General features: G+C 39.0%; 1 protein-coding gene across 1 annotated transcript; it reads left to right on the top strand.

Moving 5' to 3' along the window:
- Positions 1–3,884: 3,884 nt before the first annotated feature.
- Positions 3,885–21,735, top strand: LOC149012980 (wall-associated receptor kinase 2-like). The gene is made up of 4 exons (XM_089160233.1): positions 3,885–4,871; positions 4,994–5,182; positions 20,220–21,252; positions 21,432–21,735. Exons 1-3 carry the CDS (start codon positions 3,965–3,967, stop codon positions 21,221–21,223), a joined length of 2,100 nt encoding a protein of 699 aa, XP_089016359.1. The 5' UTR covers positions 3,885–3,964; the 3' UTR covers positions 21,224–21,252; positions 21,432–21,735.
- The last annotated feature ends 959 nt before the right edge of the window (positions 21,736–22,694 follow it).

Genomic DNA, 22,694 nt, shown 5'->3' with positions numbered 1-22,694 from the left:
GGATGAAAACAGGTAGAGAAATAAGTTCGACTGGTGGTTTGTTTGATGATTGATGTGATGGGGGATTTGAAAAGGGAAATTCATTTTCTTCAAAAATAACATGTCTGGATAAATATACCTTGCCAGTGTCCTTATCTAAGCATCTATAACCCTTGTGATAGAGACTGTAACCAAGAAGGACACAAGCCTTGGACTTTGGCGATAATTTGTCTTCTTTGTAGGGTGTCAAGTTGGGGTAACAAAGGCAGCCAAAAACTCTCAATAAACAATAATCTGGTTTGAAGCCAAACAGTACTTCATGAGGAGATTTTCCCTGCAATACTGGTGTTGGTAACCGGTTTATTAAATAGACAGCAGCAGTAAAGGCTTCTAACCAATATTCTTTGGGCATGTGAGCTTGGAATAGAAGGGATAAACCCATCTCTGTAATATGTCTGTGTTTTTTTTTCCTGATACTCCATTTTGTTTTGGAGTATGAGGATATGAAATCCTAGATACAATGCCACATTCATCAAGATAGGTTTTGAAAGCTCCCCTTGTTAACTCTAAGGCTCCATCACTTTGAAAAAATTTAATAGAAGTAGAAAGCAAGTTTTCAGCCATATTTTTAAAATGCTTGAAACAATGAATTGCATCAGATTTAAATCGCAGAGGATAAAACCAAGTAAATCAACTGAAATCATCAACAAAAATAATATATGAATTGAATGCACTAATTGACAAAATTTTAGTGGGACCCCACAAATCACAATGAATAAGCTGTAATGGTTGAGTAGTTCTACTAACTGAAATAGAAAAGGGTACTTTGTGATGTTTGCCAAGTTGGCAAGCATCACAAATTTTATTGGATCTAAGTGTTTCAAAGGAATTAAATAAGACTTTATTTCTCAAATGAGTAAGTACTACAGAAGAAGGATGACCAAGCCGGCGATGCCAAATATCAGAAGGAGCTTTATTTCCATAAAGAGCCAAAGGAGGCATAGCATTGGCCGAGAAAGAATACAATTTATCTTTGACTGGACCCTTCAGTAAAGTGATGCCTGACTCCAAATCCTTAACACAGAAACCCCATGGAAAAAATTCAACTGAACAATTATTGTCAGATGTAAGTTGAGAAATGGAAATTAAATTCTTTGACAATTGGGGAACTATTAGTATGTCATTAAGAGATAAATGATTTGAATTTGTTTTCAAAGTTGAGGAGCCTATATGAGTTATAGGGAGTTTCTTACCATCACCAACTAAAACCTGGTCTTCTCCTTTGTAACTGGCAGATCGCTGTAGCATGGCTGGATCAAATGACATATGGTTGGTAGCACCTGAATCCGGTATCCACTGTGCATCATTCTGTGGTGTAATGTGTTGGGTATTTTGGGTACCATGTAAGCCAGCATAAGGAATGTGAGGTGGTGGATTAGGATTATTTCGGCTCTAGGTATAACGAAAATAGCATCTATTGGCCGAATGGCCTTGCTTAGCACATATTTGACATTTGAAGGAATTAGTATTAAATGTGTTTTGGTTTGTTCGGTTATAGAAATTTTGAGATCTTGGGGGGCCATTTGATGAATTTCGGAAGTCAGATCTAGGTGGGTTTCGGTTGTTGGGTGGATAGGAATTAATACTATTATTAGGCCGATTAAATTTAGGTTGATCTGTAACAAGTAATGCAGTAGAGGAATGGGAATCAGTTAAGATTGATTGGGTGTTCCCATAGCCACGGCGTAATCGTTGCTTATGAGTAAGTAGTTTGGCCCTTAGGTCGGTAAAGGTGGCGGGTGGGGTAATATTTTCCACAATGATGATGAAAGTGAGATAATCCGACCCAAGACCATTTAATGTATATGCTACCAAGTCAGAGTCATTTACCTTGTCATTGATTGCCGCTAAGGAATCTGCGATGGACTTAATTTTGTGAAGATAGTCCATAATTGTGCTTGTTCCTTTATTGATCATCTGCAATTCACTGCGAAGATAAGTCCTTCGAGCAATGGACTGTTGTTGAAAAAATTGGGCAAGAGAATCCCATACATCTTTCACTGTTTGAAGGCCAATAATATGAGAAGAAAGAGACGGTGTGAGGGTGGCATTGATGCATGCTCGAACAAAATGATCATTATTTCTCCAGGTTTGAAATGCTGGATTCGGCGTTTGAGTTTCTCCAGTAGTGATAGTTTGATTTGGCATTGATCCAGTACCATCAAGATGATGCATAAGATCACAGGTAATAAAAATGGATTCTAATTGTTCTCTCCACATGAGATAATTTGCTCCATCAAGCTTGACAGAAACAAGATTGGAGAGATTGGTAATGGGGAATGGAGTGTTAGCAGTGGCCATTGAAAATGTAGTGTTTTGGAAAGAAAAAAAAATTATCAAAACCTTAGCTTTAAAACCATGAAAGAATGCAAAGAAAAACTCTAATTTTGATAAGTATGTTACTCACCTTGATGGGTAAGTCTTATGTATTTATAAATAAACATGACTGTTGTACAAGATTCGTTTACAATATTCAATTTTGAATTCAAAATTAAAAATTTGAATTCAAAATTCAAAACTTGAATTCAAAAATTGAATTCAAAATTCAAATTCAAACCAATAACAGATCCGTTATGGTCTTTCAAATTGGTGGAGGATTTTGGCAGTATTATTGGGTGGTTAAACCATCACTAATACCAATTTTTTTGTAGTGTTAGCAAGCTTGGGTGTTCGTGTTATGGGTAAACCATTAATTAATGGTTTGCACTAAGTCAACTAGTGGTTCAAATAGAACACAAGGCGGAACCATCAAGTGCATAAGTATCTACTCATAGCCGTCAATCTAAAGGCGCGCATCCAACGGTTCAAATAAGACTTAATCTGTAAGGAAAATCTATAAATAGGGGAAGAGAGAAAAAAGGTACGTCACTTCATTCTTTACAAAACCTGCAGCTTCCCGCTCTGAGCTCTTTCAAACCTAGGGTTCACCTAAACTCTAATTTGATCTCACTTAGCTCACCGCTGATTTAATCGTCGAAGACGGATCGTCGATCAAAACTATCGACACCGTTTCTTACAGCATCTTCTAGTGAATTTACAGTTATTAGTGGATCCAATCAGTTGAAGCCAGAACAAAAACCACTTGGTGTGATTCGCGATCCATAATCTTGGCATATTCGACACCAACAATATGCATTTGCACGCGAAGGTCTACTAACACCTTAAAACGTGGAATACGAAGAAATGATATGGCTTTGGGGAATTCTTTTAGCTTTTTCAAACTTTTAAAAAAAGAAAAGAACACGCAACATCATGAGGATACGATTTGTATTTGAGAATGGTCTTTTTTTTCGTCTTTTCGGCTGTGGAATAGAATCTTTGAATAAGAAAAGAACACACAGCATGACAATGTGCTTCCGATTTCGGAATGGTCTTTCTTTTTTCTTTTGAGCTTTGGCATGGAACCCAAGAGTTTCCTTCTAAAAAAAGCCAGTGATGCCATGCGACTTTAAGTAAAGTGTTTCTTATTCAGGTTAGATGAGGTTCATCTAATTATTGTTGGTTTGAGTGGTTTTTTTATGGGAACTTTTGTTTAGTATTTTGCTTCTACTTTGCAAAAGTTAACACATGGATTTTTTTAGGGATTTACTTTTTTTTAGGGGGTAAGGGGCACTTTATATGGGATGGGAATATTACACATTCTATGAGGTTTTGATTATTATCAATCAAACAATTCTATGATGATTTTTAACGTCCAAAGTTTGTGATTAAAAAAAAAAGAAAAGAACATGGGTCACACTCGATGTGCCAATACAAAAAATCGAATAGATTACAAAATAAAGTTTCCTAATTTTATCCCAAAGCAAAAAGCATGTTTCTCTCTTCTCATTCTTTTATGGGTTTGAACCCAGATGAAACTACCATAGCTAGCATAACTGGTGAAGAGCAGCCAACGAATTAAGAGCAACAAAGAGTTTATTTAGCAATGAGTAAGCATCTTATGATTTTGATTCCTTTCTTCTTCTTCTTCTTCTTCTTCATTCTCCTCTTGTGTCTGGCGGTGGCAACATCAACGTTACCACTTACAAAGCCCAATTGCAAATCCACATGTGGTGATATCCAAGTTCCCTACCCCTTCGGCCTCGGAGCTGATGAAGAGTGTTTCTACGACGAACGTTTTAAGCTATTCTGCAACGAAAGCGTGAATCCTCCAAAACTATCCTTTGAAGATTTAGAGGTTATCGATCCTTCATACGAAGGGCAACTTACTATATTATCTCCTGTCGCTTCAAGCTGCGGGTCATCCTGGGACGTGTGGGACGAGTGGAACGTGTGGACCAATTTTCAATTCAGCGTCTCTGAGACAGAGAACAGATTCATCACTTTGGGTTGTGATACCACCTCTGAACTCAGAGGCTCCAATGGCTGCGATTTCCAGAGTGGGTCTACAATGTTTTGCCCAAACAAGACTGATGTGATCAATGGTTCCTGCTCGGGCATCGGGTGCAGTCGGACTTTAATTCCAAAGGGCTTTTCAAACTTTAGTATATCTGTTAGCAGTAATAAAAACCGTACAAAGGTCATTGATTTCAATCCCTGCAGCTACGCTTTCATCGTTAAAATTAGCTGCTTCAACTTCTCAAGCTCATATCTCTCCAACTTTACTACTCCACATTATACAAAAAATGGTTCGACATATGTCCCTCTCGTCCCTCTCGTGTTAGACTGGGCAATAGAGACCAAGTCTTGTGGCGAAGTTCTTGAAAACAAGACTAGTTACGCATGCAGGGCAGAAAAGAGCAGATGTGTCACCTCCAAGAATGACCGTGGCTACAACTGCAATTGTACAAGTGGTTATGAAGGGAACCCGTACCTTCAACGCGGATGCCAAGGTAATCATATATACAAACTAACAAGTCACAACCCCAGCTATCGACTTTACTGTGTTTGTTTGTTTGTTACTGACCGATTATATCTTTCTTTGTTGTTTTTGTTGATGTTTCGAACTTCGAAGACATAGATGAATGCAAACTCCGCTCCCATAACTGTAGCATAACTGCTAAATGCAAGAATAGCATTGGAAGCTACAGTTGTCATTGTCCACTGGGCTATCATGGGGATGGCTGGGAAATTGGAACTTCTTTGTACGGTGAGACCAGAAAAGGAAGTGAGTGCCAAGGCAATCTCTTACCCATTATTGCAGGTATTTTCTGTGTCTTGATACCACAACGACCCCCACCTTAAGCACACACTAAAATAAGAATAAATGTACTTTAGTCCTTGTATCTATTCGGCCTCAAACCAAGTTTTATTGGACAGCAAGAAATCATGTGGCCGACCCATTTAGTTGAGACTTGGGAGAAGTCTTGTGGTTAATTATTTATTTATTCATTATTATTTTTTTGGGTAAAGAATAATTGAGGGAAATTGGGATTTTTTTCTTGGAAGCTTGTGGTAAGCTGCCTTGTGTCTTCTGGGGTTAAACCATGCCTTCAAGATAAGATTTGATGGTACAAACTGAATATGATGGTTTTACTTGTAAAGTACCATTTTTCTTATTTTTCTTATTTTTTATTTTTTTTACATTCTAGGACTTTCAGTTGTTAAATTTTCAATTTCAAGCCCTTGGCTGAAATCCCTTCCCATCCAAGGCAAGAGAAACCTAGCATCCACTACAAAAAAAAATCGCTATTAGTGGCGGTTATATTCTATTTACATTCTAGGACTTTCAGTTGCTAGATTTTCAATTTGAAGCCCTTGGCTGAAATTCCTTCCCATCCAAGGCAAGAGAAACCTAGCATCTACTACAAAAAAATTCGCTATTAGTGGCGGATAATCGCCACCATTTGATTGGTGGTGGTTTTGGAAACCAACACAAATCTGCCACGGAAGGCACCACGCATGTAACGTGCAAATAGTGGTGGTTTAATAAAACAGCCACTAATCAGATGAATATACACCAGTGGCAGATAATACTGCCACTAATTGTCTTTGCACAGGTGGGAGGGGGAATTAAACTAAGCCTATTTAGTGGTGCTATATACAAAACCGCCATTAATTGTGTCCTATTTAGTGGCGACACATACAAATTTGCCATTAATTGTGTCACATTTAGTGGCGGTATGTACAAAACCGCCACTAATTGGGTCCCTATTTAGTGGCGATACATACAAATTTGCCATTAATTGTGTCACATTTAGTGGCAGTATGTACAAAACCGCCACTAATTGGGTCCCTATTTAGCGGCGATACATACAAATTTGCCATTAATTGTGTCACATTTAGTGGCGGTACGTACAAAACCGCCACTAATTGGGTCCCTATTTAGTGGCGGTACATATAAAACCGCCATAATTTTGTCCTATTTGGTGGTACTTACAAAACGGCCACTTGTTGTGGTTGGATTTGGACCCCCTGGTTCCTCCAAAAGAAAAAATAACAGAAGAACTCTAACTTGACTAGCTTAAGAACAAAGTACTATGTTTAACCTACTCCAATCAATATGGACATTGAGTGTTCCCAAAAGTAATCCGACCTTGCACAAGTTAGCCTAGAATTAGTTAAGTTTGTATTTCTAGATCTAATCAGGTTAGGTTCCCTAGAATAAATTGATCTTCCCCTCATGTTTTCCTCCGTCAATAGTATCAAAAAAGATGAAGTAGAAAAGTTGGAGGAATAACTAACCTTCAATTTTATGGTAAAAAACTCAGATCACTTTTCAAATTAGTTCCGCAACTTCCTCTTTCTTTGAAAAGGCTTATTTGACATGTGATTGTGGTCTTTAATGGCTAGGAATAAAATAATCTGTTTTTGGATGAAAATGGCTTTAAATAGGGGTCTACAGAGTCAAAAAACCCAAATTTACCCTTTTTCACCCACGGACGTCAAGGGTGGTTGCTTGGGGCAACCCACCCCTAGAAGAGGGGGTTTTCTTGAGTGGTTGCACTGTGGCACTGTCATACCACTTAGCACACACACTATATGAGGGTCTTACCTGAATTTGGGGACTTTTAGAATGCACCATGTCTGAATTCGTAATCCACCCCTAGTCCATCACTATTCATCCCAGATCTTCTTCTAAAACTCAATAAAACACCAAAATCTTCATCTCCACCATCCAATTCCATTGGTTATAGTTCAGATCCAACGGTCTCCACTTGGGTGGCCCACAACTGTCTTATACTCGTATTTTGGGTTCTCAGACCTACAAGATGGGTTTTGGGTGAGGATCCTAGGGAATTTCACAACCCAGAGAAAACACACTCTAAACCCCAAAGATCAAGTTTACCATCAATAGGATGGTTTTGAGCAAAGGCAATACACCGAAAAGCCTTAGGGGGAACTATAAAGGAAGTGGAAACCAATAGAACCTCAAGGGGACAACGTTGTTGTAGGACACGAGATAACATTCTGTTGATTGCCCAAAAAACAAGAGGGAACATGCATGGTATCAATAACTGAGTAACTTGAAGAAGGTGCCTATTCTTGCATTCGGCGCCCTCCCATTTTGAGGTGGGTTGTCAATGGAACTAGTTGGTGGATGATGCCATGATTAGCTAAATAGGTTTGGAACTCCCAATTATGTACTCAGTTCCATTATTGGGGCAACAAATTTTTAGGGAAGCCTCAAATTGGGTGGTTACCATTTTGTGAAAAGTTTGAAAACAAGAAAACACAACCTTTTTTGGTAAAACAAATATACCCAAATGGCTCTAGTGCAATGATAATAAAAGTGACAAACCATCTATATCTCGAGTGGTTGCTTTGTAAATCTCAAAGGTCTTATTTTTTATAATCGGAGTAAATATGTCTAGTTTGTTTTGCAAAAATGCAAGTGTTACAATGAAAATCATTTAGATTACAATGTTTGATTAAATTAGGAAAAAGTTTAGCTAAATTAGACAAAGCAGGCTGGCCAAGACACAATAATGCCACTAAAGAAAAGAAAATAAAGCAAGAGAAGAGAAATTGGGAACTATAGTCAATGGTGATGGTCTTTACCATCTAGCAAGTAAAGTATCACATCAACTCAGCCCGCGGTATTCATAATCCACCCGAATACCCGAGGGAGTGATCCACAGCTCAATAGATCAGGTCTAAATAGTCACAAACCATTCCATACAATAGTCCAATCATGAGCAAAAATAAATCAATGTCATATATAATATTAAAGAGGTAAATCAAATAACAAGGATCTCATAAGGATCACAAACAAAATCAAAGTGCGAAAGGAATGAAAACCTAACGAATCCTACATTAGGTCTTCTCCGAAATCGATTCGGAAGATTCATGGATAAGCTAGAGTGAATGGGAATTCACTCTAGAGGAAAGAGGATAGAAGAATAAAATTGATATAGTAACTAGAAGCCTTCAACTAGGTCTAGGCAATGGGAGGAATTAATCATAGAAGAGAATCAAAAAGAAGAAGATGAATGCTAACCATCAAGAAAGTAAATTGTCTTTCAGAAACTTTGTCGGATGCTCTCCACATTGTCTTTCACCTTCACAGAGTGTTCTCTAATGAGCTTTGATGTTCTCTGATGACTTCATATCATAATGACAAGTTTTAGAACAAACACACAGTAAATAGGCTTCAAAAACTAAAATTCCAATTTTGCCCTTTTTCACTCGGAAACAGGTTGGTCACCTAAGGCGACCAGGCCAATCGACCAACCCATGGAACTTTTGTTCCAAGAGTAGAATCAACGCCTTGAAAGCCCATGCTCTGCCCTAGTTCCTATTCTATACTATAAAATTTTGGGACCTTCTACACGTGTCATCACAGTATACTTGATCCATCTTCCAAGTCTAACAACGCCGAAGTTAGATCTCTTTCTAAACTCTGATAGAACTCCCAACTCAGCATCATCTCCATCTATTTCCATTGGCTTAGACTCCAATCCCGTTGTCTCTATTTGAATGGCCCACAATTGCCTTCTACCTGCACTGTGGGTTTTCAAATCTATAATATGGATTTTTGGGTTAGGATTGTGAGGGATTTCACATCCTTGCCTCCTTACAGAAATTTCATCCTCGAAATTGGAAGTGTGCCTGGGTTTTTAAGAGGTAAGGGTACTTCTCTCTCATCTCATCTTCATTTTTCCAAGAAGCTTCTTCAGTGGTCTGGTTCTTCCACCTGATCTTCACCAAGGTTATGGTCCTATTCCACACTGCTTGTCTTTCCTATCCAGGATCTTGACTAGTTATTCTTCTTAGGTATGGCCTGCATCTGAACCTTCCAGTTCTTACTGGAGAAGAGTCTAAGGATTTTCAACACATTGACATAGCATCGACACGTGGAATACGTCATGTACACTGGCCAACGATGAGTGTAAAGCCAAACGGTATGCGACATGTCTAGCCTTTTCAACAATCTCGTAAGGTCCGATGTACTGAGGGCTAGGCTTTCCTTTGATGTTGAATATCATTACTCTCTTCATAGGTGATACTTTTAGAAAAGCTCTTACCCCAACTTGAAACTCTAGATCAGTCCTTCTTGTCTAAAACCACCACGTGGGCTTCCTAGTTCTACCATCTATAGTTATAGGACACGATTCTACTTACTTCATCTAGTCGAACTGTAGATCTAGTAGGTGTACTAATCACTAGACCCTTGGCTAACTTCTTAAACAATAGAGAAAAAATTTCATCACAATTGCAAATGATATGAGTGTATGAGATGTACAAGTGTCAAATAAAACGAAGAAAGGAATTGAGGCTATAAATAGTGTGCCTGTCACAACATCGTGACTCTAATCTTGCGTAGTCTTGCCAATGCTATATAACTTTCCAAAAGGAGGGGCTTGTATTGGCTCTGCCACTATTCTAGTTTGCTGACATGGTTGGTGAGGGCAAATACGAGCATGTTGTCTTGGCAGTAGAAACAAATAGGTTCTTTCTGTCCTGCGGTTATCATTGGTGCCAGAGGTCTTTGATTTACTGGCGTTGATTAGCATAAACTAGCTTGGGGGCTTAAGTAGCACCAACTAGTCGATTGACACCACTCTGTCCATATTGTCCATTATGTGCATTCCCATATCCATATCTCATACAGCTAGGCTGAAATGATGGAGTACGGTATGGAGTCGACCTATTGAACTTCTTATCAACTCTATAAACATAGCTAGTGTTCTCGTTCTGCAACAACCGTTGAAGACGCTAAATTTCCCTTTTTGACTCTTCCAAACCAAGGTGAAGAGAGCTCGACAAGGTAGAAAAGTGGCTAATAATTCTAAGGAGGAGTCTTTTTACTTTTGGACCTATGGGGACTGGGGTGAATCAGTCCCACGGGTCTTTATAAGGCTTCTTGGGTGGAACTGCCAAGGTTTAGGGAGCTCCAAGGCAATTCGGGCCCTTCATAATCTCTCTAGTGCTGAGAAAATGGATGTTCTATTTATTGTTGAAACTAAAAGTCAAGAATAGATAATGAAAGTGGTAAGAAGAGGGTTGAAGTTTGATAAGGTTTTTTCTATTAATGTAGTGGGGTGTATTGGTGGGTTGGCACTGTTATGGAATAATTCAGCTCAAGTTAGTATTTTGGAGGTTGATGAACATTTGTTGGACTTGGAGATGCAAGTGGAGGGAAAGCAATTTTTCATGATCTATGTTTATGGTAACCTAAGGGGGGGGGTGAATCGGTTGCAGCTAGTGGATTGTCCTAATTTTTCGGTTTGTTTGAAAATACAAGGTAAATTGAGAATTCAATTGAATTTAAACAATGACAAGCAACCACAACACAAGATTTATAATGGTTCGACTTACAAGTCTACCCCCACTCCTCTCTTGGCCTCAAGAGAGATTTTCACTAGTGATTCTCTTTCAATACAATGGATAGAGAATCAAACCCTTACAATCTTTGTTACGGGGTAAAAGTACCCTTTACAATCTTTGTTTATCCTAGGGAAAGAGCACCCTCTTCAATCTTTGTTCAAGGGCAAGAGCACCCAAAACCAATTCTAATCTACCTAGACTTAGAATTGGAACAGATACAAGAGAAAGATGTTACCTAACAAAAGGTGTGACACTTTACCTTTTGTGTGAGTGTGATGAAATAAGATTTGTATGCTCACTTGTAAAATGATTGCACCACCAAAGCCTTCAATCACTTCAAGCTTGACTTCCACAAGCTTACTTAACAACTTGGTATGTTCTTCAAGGTTGGAGAGAGGATGAGAGGCAAAGCACAATTGCTTTCTTGTGATTTGAGAGCTTGAGATTATTTAGGGAGTATTTGATCAAATGTGATGTTCAAGACTCTCAAATGGGGTGAATTGGGCTTATCTAGATGGCCTTTAAGTGCCTTAGCCAAATCCCCAAAAGATAGAAAATGGACATAATTTTAGTCCAGACGGATGTCCGTCTAACCAGACGATCGTCCGTTTAGAAGTGACCGTTTAAAAACTAGCCATTGAAGCTTAATTCAAAACCAGACGGACGTTCATCTGGTCAGACGGACTTCTGTCTGGCTTCAACAAGCCAGCTCCTTCTGGCTCTCAATGACTAGAGAAAATTCCGTCTGAAGCATAGATTGCATAGTTAGGTGCAAACAGGGACTTGATTGGGTTTTTGGTATTTCTAGCCAACCCTGAGCCTCATACACTTTTCGAACATGTCCTAGGTCAATCTAATGACATGATATGTGTATACTTGAGTGCCATTACATATGAGTGTACATGAAGTGACTAAAGTCCTAATTGCTAAGTCTTCTTGCTTGAGATTGAGTTGATGATCATTAATGTTCTTGAGTCTTCTTGTACTCCATTCTTCATGTTCATCTTGACTTAGACTTCATGTCCATCTTGGCTTGGTATTGGCCTTGACTTTAGACATCCAGTGAGTTTGGTCCAATGAGTTGGGTTTGGTCCACTTGCTTTCATACTAACTAGACATTCACAACTTGATATGGACATTAGTAATTTCATGTTTGTTATCATCAAAACTAATGAAGGCTGATGTGGCAATGTTAACATGGCATTTCCCAACAATCTCCCCCTTTTTGATGATGACAAACACACAAGTGATCAAACATATGAATGATCATTGTAGACATTAAAATCATCACTTATGCATGATGTACTTCAAATGCCCCCAGAAAGGCATATCACTATGAAGTACCCTAAATACCTCCAATCATGGATCATTACATAAAACACCATATACATGTTTGTGTTCCCCAAATTTCTCCCCCTTTGTCATCAACAAAAAAAATGAGAAAAGCATGGAATGCTCCCCCTCAAATAACTCTCCCCCTTAACATATGTTCCCCCTAAAATTAATGCATAAAAACAATTTCTCTCCCTCACATATGCACTCTCCCCCTACATGAATGCATAAAGGAAGAAAGAACACCACACTCTCTCTCTTAATAACCTTTTTCAGGATCCTTAAGTATTTTGGACAAGACTCCAATTAAGTTGTCCCTATCCATGTCATTTGTTCCATATAAACCCCTATCATCTTTGTTAATGGAATTAAGACTATAGGAAGAATTTACCTCAAGGTCTTCTTGTTCTTCCTTGGACTTTGCCATCAGAGCCAAGTTAATTCTCTCTTCATCGGACTCCTCCTTTTCTTCTTCATCATCACTAGTGATGTAGGATGTTTCGGCCATATAAGCTCTCTTCTTTTCTTCATTCGGGCACTCGGATTTGATGTGACCCGGTTTCCTACACTTACAACAAGTGACATTAGAGACACAAGTTCTTTCCTTAGAAGGACTTTTACCTTTGTGTTCCTTTGAGGATTCTCTTTTGTGAGGATGTTTTCCTCCTTTCTTTTTGAGAAGTCTCTTGAACTCTTTGGCAATTAGGTAAAGCTTCTTCTTAGTGTCCTAGTCTTCTCCTTCCCTTTCACTTTCTTCTTTCTTGGTGGCATTTTTTAAGGATATAGAATCCTTTCTTCGATCCTGTTGCACACTTGCTTGCTTGTCTTCTTCAAGCTCTGCTTCATGAGCAAGCAAAGATCCCATAAGTTCATCAAGGGTGATTTTTGGATAAATTTCCCGCTTCTTGAATGGTGGTTTTTTTGGGTCTCCATGAAGGTGGAATGGCTCTTAGAATTTTTCTTGTCACATCCTCATTTTCCAACTCCTTACCAAGACTATACAACTTGTTAACAATGTTAGTGAATCTAGTGAATAAGGAAGTAATATTCTCATCATCTAACATTCTAAATTCTTCATATTGAAGCATATAGACATCTAAGTTCATCTTTTTGATGTGGTCGGTCCCTTCATATGTGACGACCAGCTTATCAAATATTTCCTTAGCACTCTTGCAAATCCCATATCTATTGTAGACTCTTTCACTTAAAGCACATTGCAAAAACATTTTTGCTTTGTGGTTTAAATGAATTTTAACCTTGTTGGCTGAAGTCCACTTGGCTTTGGGTTTGGGTATTCTATTGCCTTGTTCATCTACTTTATGAACTTCGTTTGGTCCACATGTGATGATGTTCCAAACATCAAAATCATGTGCACAAACAAAATCTTCAAACCTACTTTTCAAATAGGCAAAACCTTCTCCATCAAAGTATGGAGGTCCAGAAGTGTTAAGTCCTTTGGTTCTTGAAGGAACTTGGTCAAAAGGAAAAGCCATGATCTTTTACTCTTTCAGAGATTGATTTCAATCTCAAATTGAGCTCCCTCTTGGATACCAATTGTTGGTGCAACCTAGAGGGGGGGGGGTGAATCGGTTGCAACTAGTGGATTGTCCAAATTTTTCGTTTTGTTTGGAAATACAAGGTAAATTGAGAATTCAAATAAATTTAAACAATGACAAGCAACCACAACACAAGATTTATAGTGGTTCAACTTACAAGTCTACGTCCACTCCTCTCTTGGCCTCAAGAGAGATTTTCACTAGTGATTCTCTTTCAATACAATGGGTAGAGAATCAAACTCTCACAATCTTTGTTACGAGGCAAGAGTATTCTTTACAATCTTTGTTTATCCTAGGGCAAGAACACCATCTTCAATCTTTGTTCACGGGCAAGAGCACTCGAAACCAATTCTAATCTACCTAGACTTAGAATTGAAATAGTTACAAGAGAAGGATGTTACTTAACAAGAGGTGTGACACTTACCTCTTGTGTGAGTGTGATGCAATAAGAATTGTATGCTCAATTATAAAATGAATGCACCACCAAAGCCTTCAATCACCTCAAGCTTGACTTCCACAAGCTTACTTAACACCTTGGTATGTTCTTCAAGGTTGGAGAGAGGATGAGAGACAAAGCACAATTGCTTTCTTGTGATTTGAGAGCTTGAGATTACCTTGGGGAGTAGTTGATCAAATGTGAGGTTCAAGCCTTTCAAATGGGGTGAATTGGGCTTATCTAGATGGCCTTTGAGTGCCTTAGCCCAATCCCCAACGAATAGAAAACGGACATAATTTTAGTCCAGATTTCAGTCTAGACGGATGTCCGTCTAATCAGACAGTCGTCCGTTTGGAAGTGACCATTTAACAACTAGCAATTGAAGCTTAAGTCAGTACCAGACGGACGTCCGTCTGGCTCTCTGTGACCAAACAGAATTCCATCTGAAGCACAAATTGCACAGTTAGGTGCACAGGGACTTGATTAGGTTTTTGGTATTTCTAGCCAACCCTAAGCCTCATACACTTTCCTAACATGTCCTAGGTCAATCTAATGACATGATATGTGTATACTTGAGTGCAATTACATATGAGTGTACATGATGTGACGTAAGTCCTAATTTGCTAAGTCTTCTTGCTTGAGATTGAGTTGATGATCATTGATGTTCTTGAGTCTTCTTGTAATCCATTCTTCATGCTCATCTTGACTTAGAATTCATGTCCATCTTGGCTTGGTCTTGGCCTTGACTTTAGACATTCGGTGAGTTTGGTCTAATGAGTTGGGTTTGGTGCACTTGCTTTCATACTAACTAGACCATCACAACTTGATATGGACATTAGTAATTTTGTGTTTGTTATCATCAAAACTAATGAAGGCTGATGTGGCAATGGTAACATGGCATTTCCCAATAGTAACCTAATTAGAAGTGAACGTTAGCAAGTGTGGGATCAATTAATTCCAATAGGGAGTAACCGAACTAATGCATGGGTTTGCTTTGGGGACTTTAACAACTACTTGGTTGGTATGAGAAGGCGGGGGGTATTGATAAAGTGGACAAATATTCTCAGAGGTTCAAGGACATGGTTTCTCAATGTGGGTTGATAGATCTTGGCTCCAAAGGTCCATGCTTTATATGGAATAATAGGAGGAAGGGTGCAGCTAATATTAGAATCAAATTGGATAGAGCTATGGCCAATCATGCTTGGAGGGTAATGTTTGAGAATGCATGTGTGTTTATATGGCCTGCTGTGTGCTTAGATCACAATCTATTGCTCATTGATACGGATGGGGGAAGAGTGATGGGTAAATGTCCATTTAGGTTTGAAGCAATGTGGATCAGGGAACCTAAATGCAAGGAGGTGGTTCAACAAGCTTGGTCTTCATCAAAAGATAACTCAGAGTCTCACCCAATAATCAGGAAGGTAGATAATTGCAAAAGGCTCTTCAAAAGTGGAATCGAGATGAATTTGGGCATATCCAGTCTAAAATCAAAGAGCTGAAATTTTTGTTGGGGGCAATACAAAGTAAAGGGGAAGACGAGGTTAATCAAGAAGAGGAAAATGAGGTGAGGTGAGAAACAAACTAGAAGAAGAATTATTAAGAGAGGAGATTCTTTGGTGCCAAAAATCAATGGTTGAGTGGATCTAGTGGGGAGATAGAAATTCCTCCTTTCATGCATCAACCTTACAAATGTACCACATCAACCAAATCCTCAAACTTGAGCAATGTGACGGAACATGGACGTCATCAGAAGAGCAACTTCATACACTATTGTTGAACCACTTCTGTGAAGTAGTAACAACTGCAAGAATTGACCAAAATTCCTTGGGCCGAGCCTTAGCTACAATGCAACCACTAGTTCCCATGGAGGTTAATGCTGAATTGGCTCCTTAAAGTCCCTTGATCCTGATGGCTATCCTCCCCTTTTCTACCAAAAATATTGGAACATTAAAAAGGAGGAGGTGTGTAGATTTTTGCAGAATTTTTTCATAGATAGTGTTCTCCCCAGTGATCTCAATAGAACCTACATATGCTTGATTCCAAAAGTGGAGAGCCCAAAATTACCAGAACATTTTCTCCTAATCAGCTTATGCGGAGTTGTGGTCAAGATTGTATCAAAGATATTTGCTAAGAGGCTTAAAGTGGTGTTGGCAGGTATCATCTCACCCAATAGTCTACTTTTGTTCCTAAATGGTAGATTTCTAATAATATATTTATTGTGCATGAGCTTTATCAATATGTGCGGCATCAAAAGAAAAGTAAGAGAAAGTTTATGGCCTTAAAACTCGATATGAAAAAAACATATGACCGCTTGGAGTGGCCCTTTATTTGGGTCTCTCTTTTGAGGTTGGGTTTCTCTTCTAGATGAGTGGATATGGTCATGGAGTGCCTTACCTCAATTATATACACTCTGCTGGTGAATGGGGTAGAGAAGGGTTCTTTCATTCCTTCAAGGGGAACTAGGTAGGGTGATCCACTTACCCCATTTATCATCCTAAGCTCACAAGTGTTAAGTTTTGTGATTGAGAGGGTTGAATCAGAACAACTCATTAGGGTGATAAGTGTCAAAAACCGGGCCCCAAGTATTTCTCACATTCTCTTCGTAGATGATTGTTTAATATTTTCGGACATGAAATTAGACCATATGTGTGACCTTAAGGCCTGTCTAGATCTGTATTGTCACACAAGTGGGTAAGCGATCAATTTGAAGAAATCAACCATTACCTTTAGCCCTAATACCCTATGAGATTTCGGAGGTGGTTCTCAAGAGTTATGAAGATTAAATATGGTGAGGGGCTAGCTAAATATTTGGGCCTTCCCACAAACTTCGGGACCTCTAAGTCCAAGCTCTTTAAGGAAATTGGAGAAAAGGTGTCTAGACCCAAGGGTGGAAGCACAGATTACTTTCTCAAGCAGGCAAGGAAGTACTTACTAAATCAATGGGCTCAACTATGGCAACTTTTGAAGGGTCACACATTGCTCTTCCTAAGGGGGTCCATGACGAAATCCGAACAAGTTTTGTCTAATTTCTTTTTGGGGCAATTTGGGGAAGAGAAGAAATTCCATTGAGTGTCTTGGTCAAGGTTATGTAGGTCCAAAGACCGTGGTGGGCTGGGCTTCAGGGACTCTTTTTCTGCATAACAAGGCCCTCCTTGCAAAGGTGGCTTGGAGATTGTGGGAGGAGCTACATTGTGGACACGGTTTACGAAGACCGTGTACTTTTCCAATACTTTTTTTTGAGAGGCCCGCAAAGGTTCAAGTGCATCATGGCCTTGGTAGAGTACATTGAAAGGAAGGGAGGTATTACAAATGGGCCTTTTGAACACAATTGGGGATGGAGAAAATACTCCGATTTAGGGATGTAACTGGGTCCCGAGTCTTCCCACTTTTCAGATCACATCTATGCAGCCAATAAATGCAGAAGTGAGTATGGGTACATGAACTGATTGACCCAATTAATAATTTATGGAAAAGGGATTTACTCACCTGATTATTTACACAAGAAGAAAGGAAGGCAATCCTTAAAATCCAGGACACAAAGGGAGGACAAACTGGTGCGGGGTGCAGCTAAGGATGGGAAATTCTTTGTGAAAACTACCTATCATCTCTTATGTAACCGTAGGGATTTTGTAGCAAGCTTGGAAGGCTAGTCACCAAGAAGGCATGAATGGGAATTAGTGGAGCCACAAACTTGGAGGTATGTTTGGAGTGCTAAGTGTTTTCCAAAGGTCAAGAAAACTTCATATAGAAGAAGGCCCTAAATGAAGGTTTGGCAACTGGTGAGGGGCTGTATCAAAGAAAGGTAGGGTGGACATCGAATGTAGGAGGTCCTGAAAAGGAATGGATACCAGTAATCACATTTTCTTTGAGTGTGAACATACTAGGGCAATTTGGTTTGGGTGCGACTTAGCCTTTGTTCTAGCTTCATGGGAATCATCATCTTTAGCTGAGGTCCTTAACAACTAGAGCAAAGTTAAATTTCCAGATAAGAGAACAAGTAAGAAGATGCTAAGCCTACTTCTATATGGGTGTTGGACCCTGTGGCTGGCTCGTAATGATTTGGTCTTTAATGATAAATATTGGAGCCTTGAGAAAATAGTGAATAAAGCTAAGCAAGCCCATATGGAGTTTTGGACTACAATGGAGGATGGAATGATGCCCAATACTATTACAAACGTGATCAATTGGACTATATGCCCATTTGGACAGCCCAACACAAGGCTTCAAAGTCAACTCGGACTATGCGCATGATAGTTCGGGTGAGAAGGGCGAGGTGAGGGTAATCATCCATGACTCTCAACTGGTTCAATTTGCGTTGTTGTTTTTGATCCATGTCTATACCCTTCAGTATTGTGTGGTGAAGCAGCAGCTCTTCATGAGGGGCTCCTTGCAGCGATTGAAGCGAATTTTTCCCAGGTGTGCTTTGAATCTGATTGCCAGTAGCTGCTTTCTCTAGTTATGGTGATGGTCTTGATGATCTGTTAGAGGATTGACCGATTCTAGAGGATATTAGAGATCTTTCACAGCTCTTCCTTGGTTGGTCTTTGTCCTTTTTTTTTTTTTTTTTTTTTTTTCTATTCTAGAGAGGCTAATTGTGTAGTCTATGCTCTAGATAGGAAGGCATTTTCTTTGGCAAGTAAGACATCCTGGCCCATTTCCTTGCCTTGGCTTATTTATCTTTGAAATCAAGTTGTCGAGTGTTCCTTGTGCCCTGATTTTCAATAAATTATCTTTCTAACAAAAAAATAAATAAAAAAAGAGTTGTGCTAATTCCATAGCCTCTCAAAAAGAGAAGGAAATGAAAGAAAAATGTAGAAAAATACTAATTGTGGGTCCTATATTTTACTTTTCCAAAAAGTTCCATACATTCATTTTGAAAAAGGTTTGGAATGGAAAAGTTGGGTTGTCACCTCACCAGAGAAGAACAAAAAAACTAGGGTAGAAATTATAGGAGATAATGCGGTTAATTCCTAATCTTGATTTTAAGACTGACTGTTGCATATTACGTAGCTAGGTGCCACAATCCTAATACCTACATGGAGGGAATTACAGAAACCGAATTGTAGAGGATGAAAATACCTTTAGATAGACTTAAAAGGGTTTAAGATTTCACAGTCCATGAGTTGAAATGATATGCTTTGTTCTTCAAAATTCTTCTAGGAATTGCTTTTAACAAAACTGGACTAACTCGCATCTTATAATTTTCATTTTAGTCGAAACATTAATAATCAAAGCCAAGACTTTGAGCCATGGTACATTATGTCACCGAAATGTCGCGATAAATCGGCGAAACATTAATAATCAAAGCCAAGACTTTGAGCTTGGTTTCATTGAAGGGCGACGAGAAACCGAGCTTCGATACGACACTGACCGAAAGTCGCTGGAAAATCGGCGAATCGGTGAAATATCGGCCAAAATCGAACTATCGTTGCTGGCTCTTCACCTTCTCTAACTCTAAGGACGGAAAACTTTACCGCTACTGTTCCCTGCAACTTTTTCTTCAATATCTCTCTCTCCCACTCTCTCTCTGCTTGCATTTTCTTTATTCCGTCAGATCCCCAATTTTGTTTCAGATTTTAACCATGTAAAAAACCGATCTAAAATCTGCAGCGATACTGGAGTAGATGAAGCTTCACCTCGCCTCCGACGCCGGTAAAGAGCTTACCAAGAACATTGGCCTCGTCTATCAGATCAATATCGCTCCCAAGGTTCCTCCTTTCTTCTTCTGTTATTCTTTTCCTTTCATTATTAATTTGGAGCCCTATTGCTTGCTGCTTCCCTTTCTAATCCTTTTATCCTCTGTTTGCTCAGAAAATTGGGTTTGATGAGGAGAGTTATGTGGTTGATCTCAAGAAAGGAGAGGGAGGATCACAGATGACAAAACATAGTTTTTCTGCACTCTCCAACCTGCAACTCATATATCCAAAAATCGCCGAAGTATCGGCAAAATATCGCCGTGTCAGTGGTGTCACCAGCCACCGACACGGCGACATGAAGAGATATATCAAACACTGCTTTGAGCTCACGCATTGAATAATTACCAATTTCCCAACTTTTGTTATTGCAAGGTGCAGCAGCCCTAATGTTAAAGAAATGTGTTTGAAATAATAAAAATTTAAAATGTATATTGAATCTGGTGTTTTCAGGTATCAGTGCAAGCTTCCTTGTTCTACCTATCCTTATATGGTTTTTGTATTGGGCAAAAAAGAAAAGAGAACGCATGATGCTTTTCCAAGAAAATGGAGGTAAACTATTGATGCAACGATTGGATTCACATAAAGAGGCCAGAGTAGATTTCAAATTTTTCACCATAAACCAGGTAAAGAGGGCAACGCAAAATTTCCTTGAAGTCTTACCTGTCCAAGGAGTTTTTGGTTCATTTTTTAAAGGAACTTTACCAGATGGCAAGACAGTAATGGTTAGGAGATATCCACTGAACAAAAACCAGATGAAAGAGCAGATCATACAGTTTGTAAATGAGGTTGATATTCTCTCTCGGATCAATCACAAACATGTGGTCAAACTCTTGGGTTGTTGCCTGGGCACACAGATTCCAATGTTAGTTTATGAGCATTGCTCTCCAGAGGAGAACCTGCTTCTGCATATGCAACATCTTTCATGGGATGATCGCTTGAGAATTGCAGCAGAGACGGCCGACGCACTGGATTATTTGCATTCAGAATCAGTACCTGTCTTTCATGGGAAATTCGTATCTTCTGATATATTACTACGAGAAGAGAAGAAGAATGATGGGTCCTCAGAATTGGTTTCTAAAGTCTGTGATTTTAAAGCTTCGAGATTGGCTCCTCTGTATCAAACTCTAAAAGGTGAATCTGATCATAAAAGTGATGAACTTGAAGCCATCGAGAAATGTGATGTTTATTGTTTTGGTGTTGTTCTAGTGGAGCTTCTGACTGGGGAAAAGAGAGATACACCCGTATTCATATCCAACCTAATGAAACTAACGGAAGAAGGTATGGATCTCTCTACCATTCTGGATCAGAAGATAGCGAAGGATGCAAAGGAAGAACAACTACAGGTAGTTGCTAAGCTTGTAATGGAGTGCCTTCAGGATAGAAGCGAAGATAGGCCCGCAATGAAGAAAGTTAAAAAGGAGCTTGAACCTTTCTTATCTGCAAGTAATCCATGACATGATCTACTGCAGCTTGAAATTATCTGGTAAATATCGTCTGAAGGCTGGATCGAATGAATGGGTCAACTAAGCTAGGTGTTTTGATTTATTTATTTAATTCTATAGGCTGGGTAGCTCGGTAGTCTCAAAATGCAAAGTAGATGAGCAGAATGGGAGATTCCAGGATTTCAAATTTTGTCTTAATGAGTCTATTTTTTTTGTTCAGGTTTGAAGAAAGAAGGATACTTCTCTGCTGAACATGTTCAACATGGTTACAGTAATGGATTGTTGAAACCTGCTATTGAGTTATCCGTTTCAAGGCATGTTGTTCTGTTGGATGCTGAAGCAGTTGCTGATCCTTTTCTTTTTTCTTTTCTTCTTATTGTGTGGACTGGGATATTAGGCATTTGGTTTAGGTTTTCTATGCTAATTGGTTTCTATTACAATCTATCTTTATTTTTTTGTGTGGATGTCACTGTTCGAGACTTATTCACAATTGAAATCGTTGGAAGACAGAAGACTCACCGAATTTTGTTTCTACTGGGAGGGTGACAGGGGTTGAGGGATTGAATTTGTGCCCCTTTTTCGTCTTCCTTTGATCAACTTTACCGGATAGCACAACCATTTCAAAAGATATTATAGATCGCAACAACTTTTTCTTATTTTAGAAGTTCAGATTTTTCTGGCTGAGTGTCGTGTTTCCTTCTCTGAGAATCTAGCCGGCTGACTATTGTGATGTCATTCCACCTCTCTATGATCATGATTCCAGTGAAAACTGGGTCAGCGGCAAAACTCAAACCTTTATAAAAATAGTTTTTGTATTTCTTTTATTTTTTTTATTAGTCTGTGGGACCCATGAGGTAAGGGTGGTACTGAGGCACCATGAATAAAAAATGTCTTTGATGACCTTGATTATGAAATTCTTCATGACATTAATCATGAGGTATAAGGTGGTGGATTTTTTAAGAGTTAGATTAAATCTATACTGTTTATTATTAACAATGTGCATTAAACATTAACTTAAGTCACAATAAACCGTTTTTGCTTCAAATGAAACGAACCATATGGGGTTCAACTGGACCAAACCAACGTTAGTTTTCATTCAAGGGTGGTACGACCTTAGCCGATGGTGGTGGAACTTATCCGGCAATGTCGCCATGTTGGGACCAAGCGGTGATGGTGTTGGTGGGACTGGAAAATCCGGTACACTGCCAGGATTTAAAAAATTCAAGACCTCTTTTCAACCAAATCAAACCCCAAATCATTTTTTCGCTAGAAGCAGCGGAGGAGGAGAAAAAGAACAGGGTTTTTTCTCTAAAACAAAAGCAGCAACAAAAGAAGAAGACGAAGAAGAACAGGGTTTTTTTTTTCTATAAGCAGAAGCAGCAGCAGAAGAAGAATAATAGGAGAAACCCACAACACAATACAACACAAAAGTATTGCACTCTTTTTAGAAGGGAAAAAAAATAAAAAAAGAGATCCATAGAAA

The sequence above is a fragment of the Hakea prostrata genome, chromosome 6 (genome assembly GCF_041222555.1).
Source record: "Hakea prostrata isolate BN-2017 chromosome 6, UWA_Hpros_2, whole genome shotgun sequence".
Lineage (NCBI taxonomy): Eukaryota > Viridiplantae > Streptophyta > Magnoliopsida > Proteales > Proteaceae > Hakea > Hakea prostrata.
The sequence above is the reverse complement of the archived record's forward strand: the minus strand, read 5'-3'. Positions and strand labels throughout refer to the sequence as shown.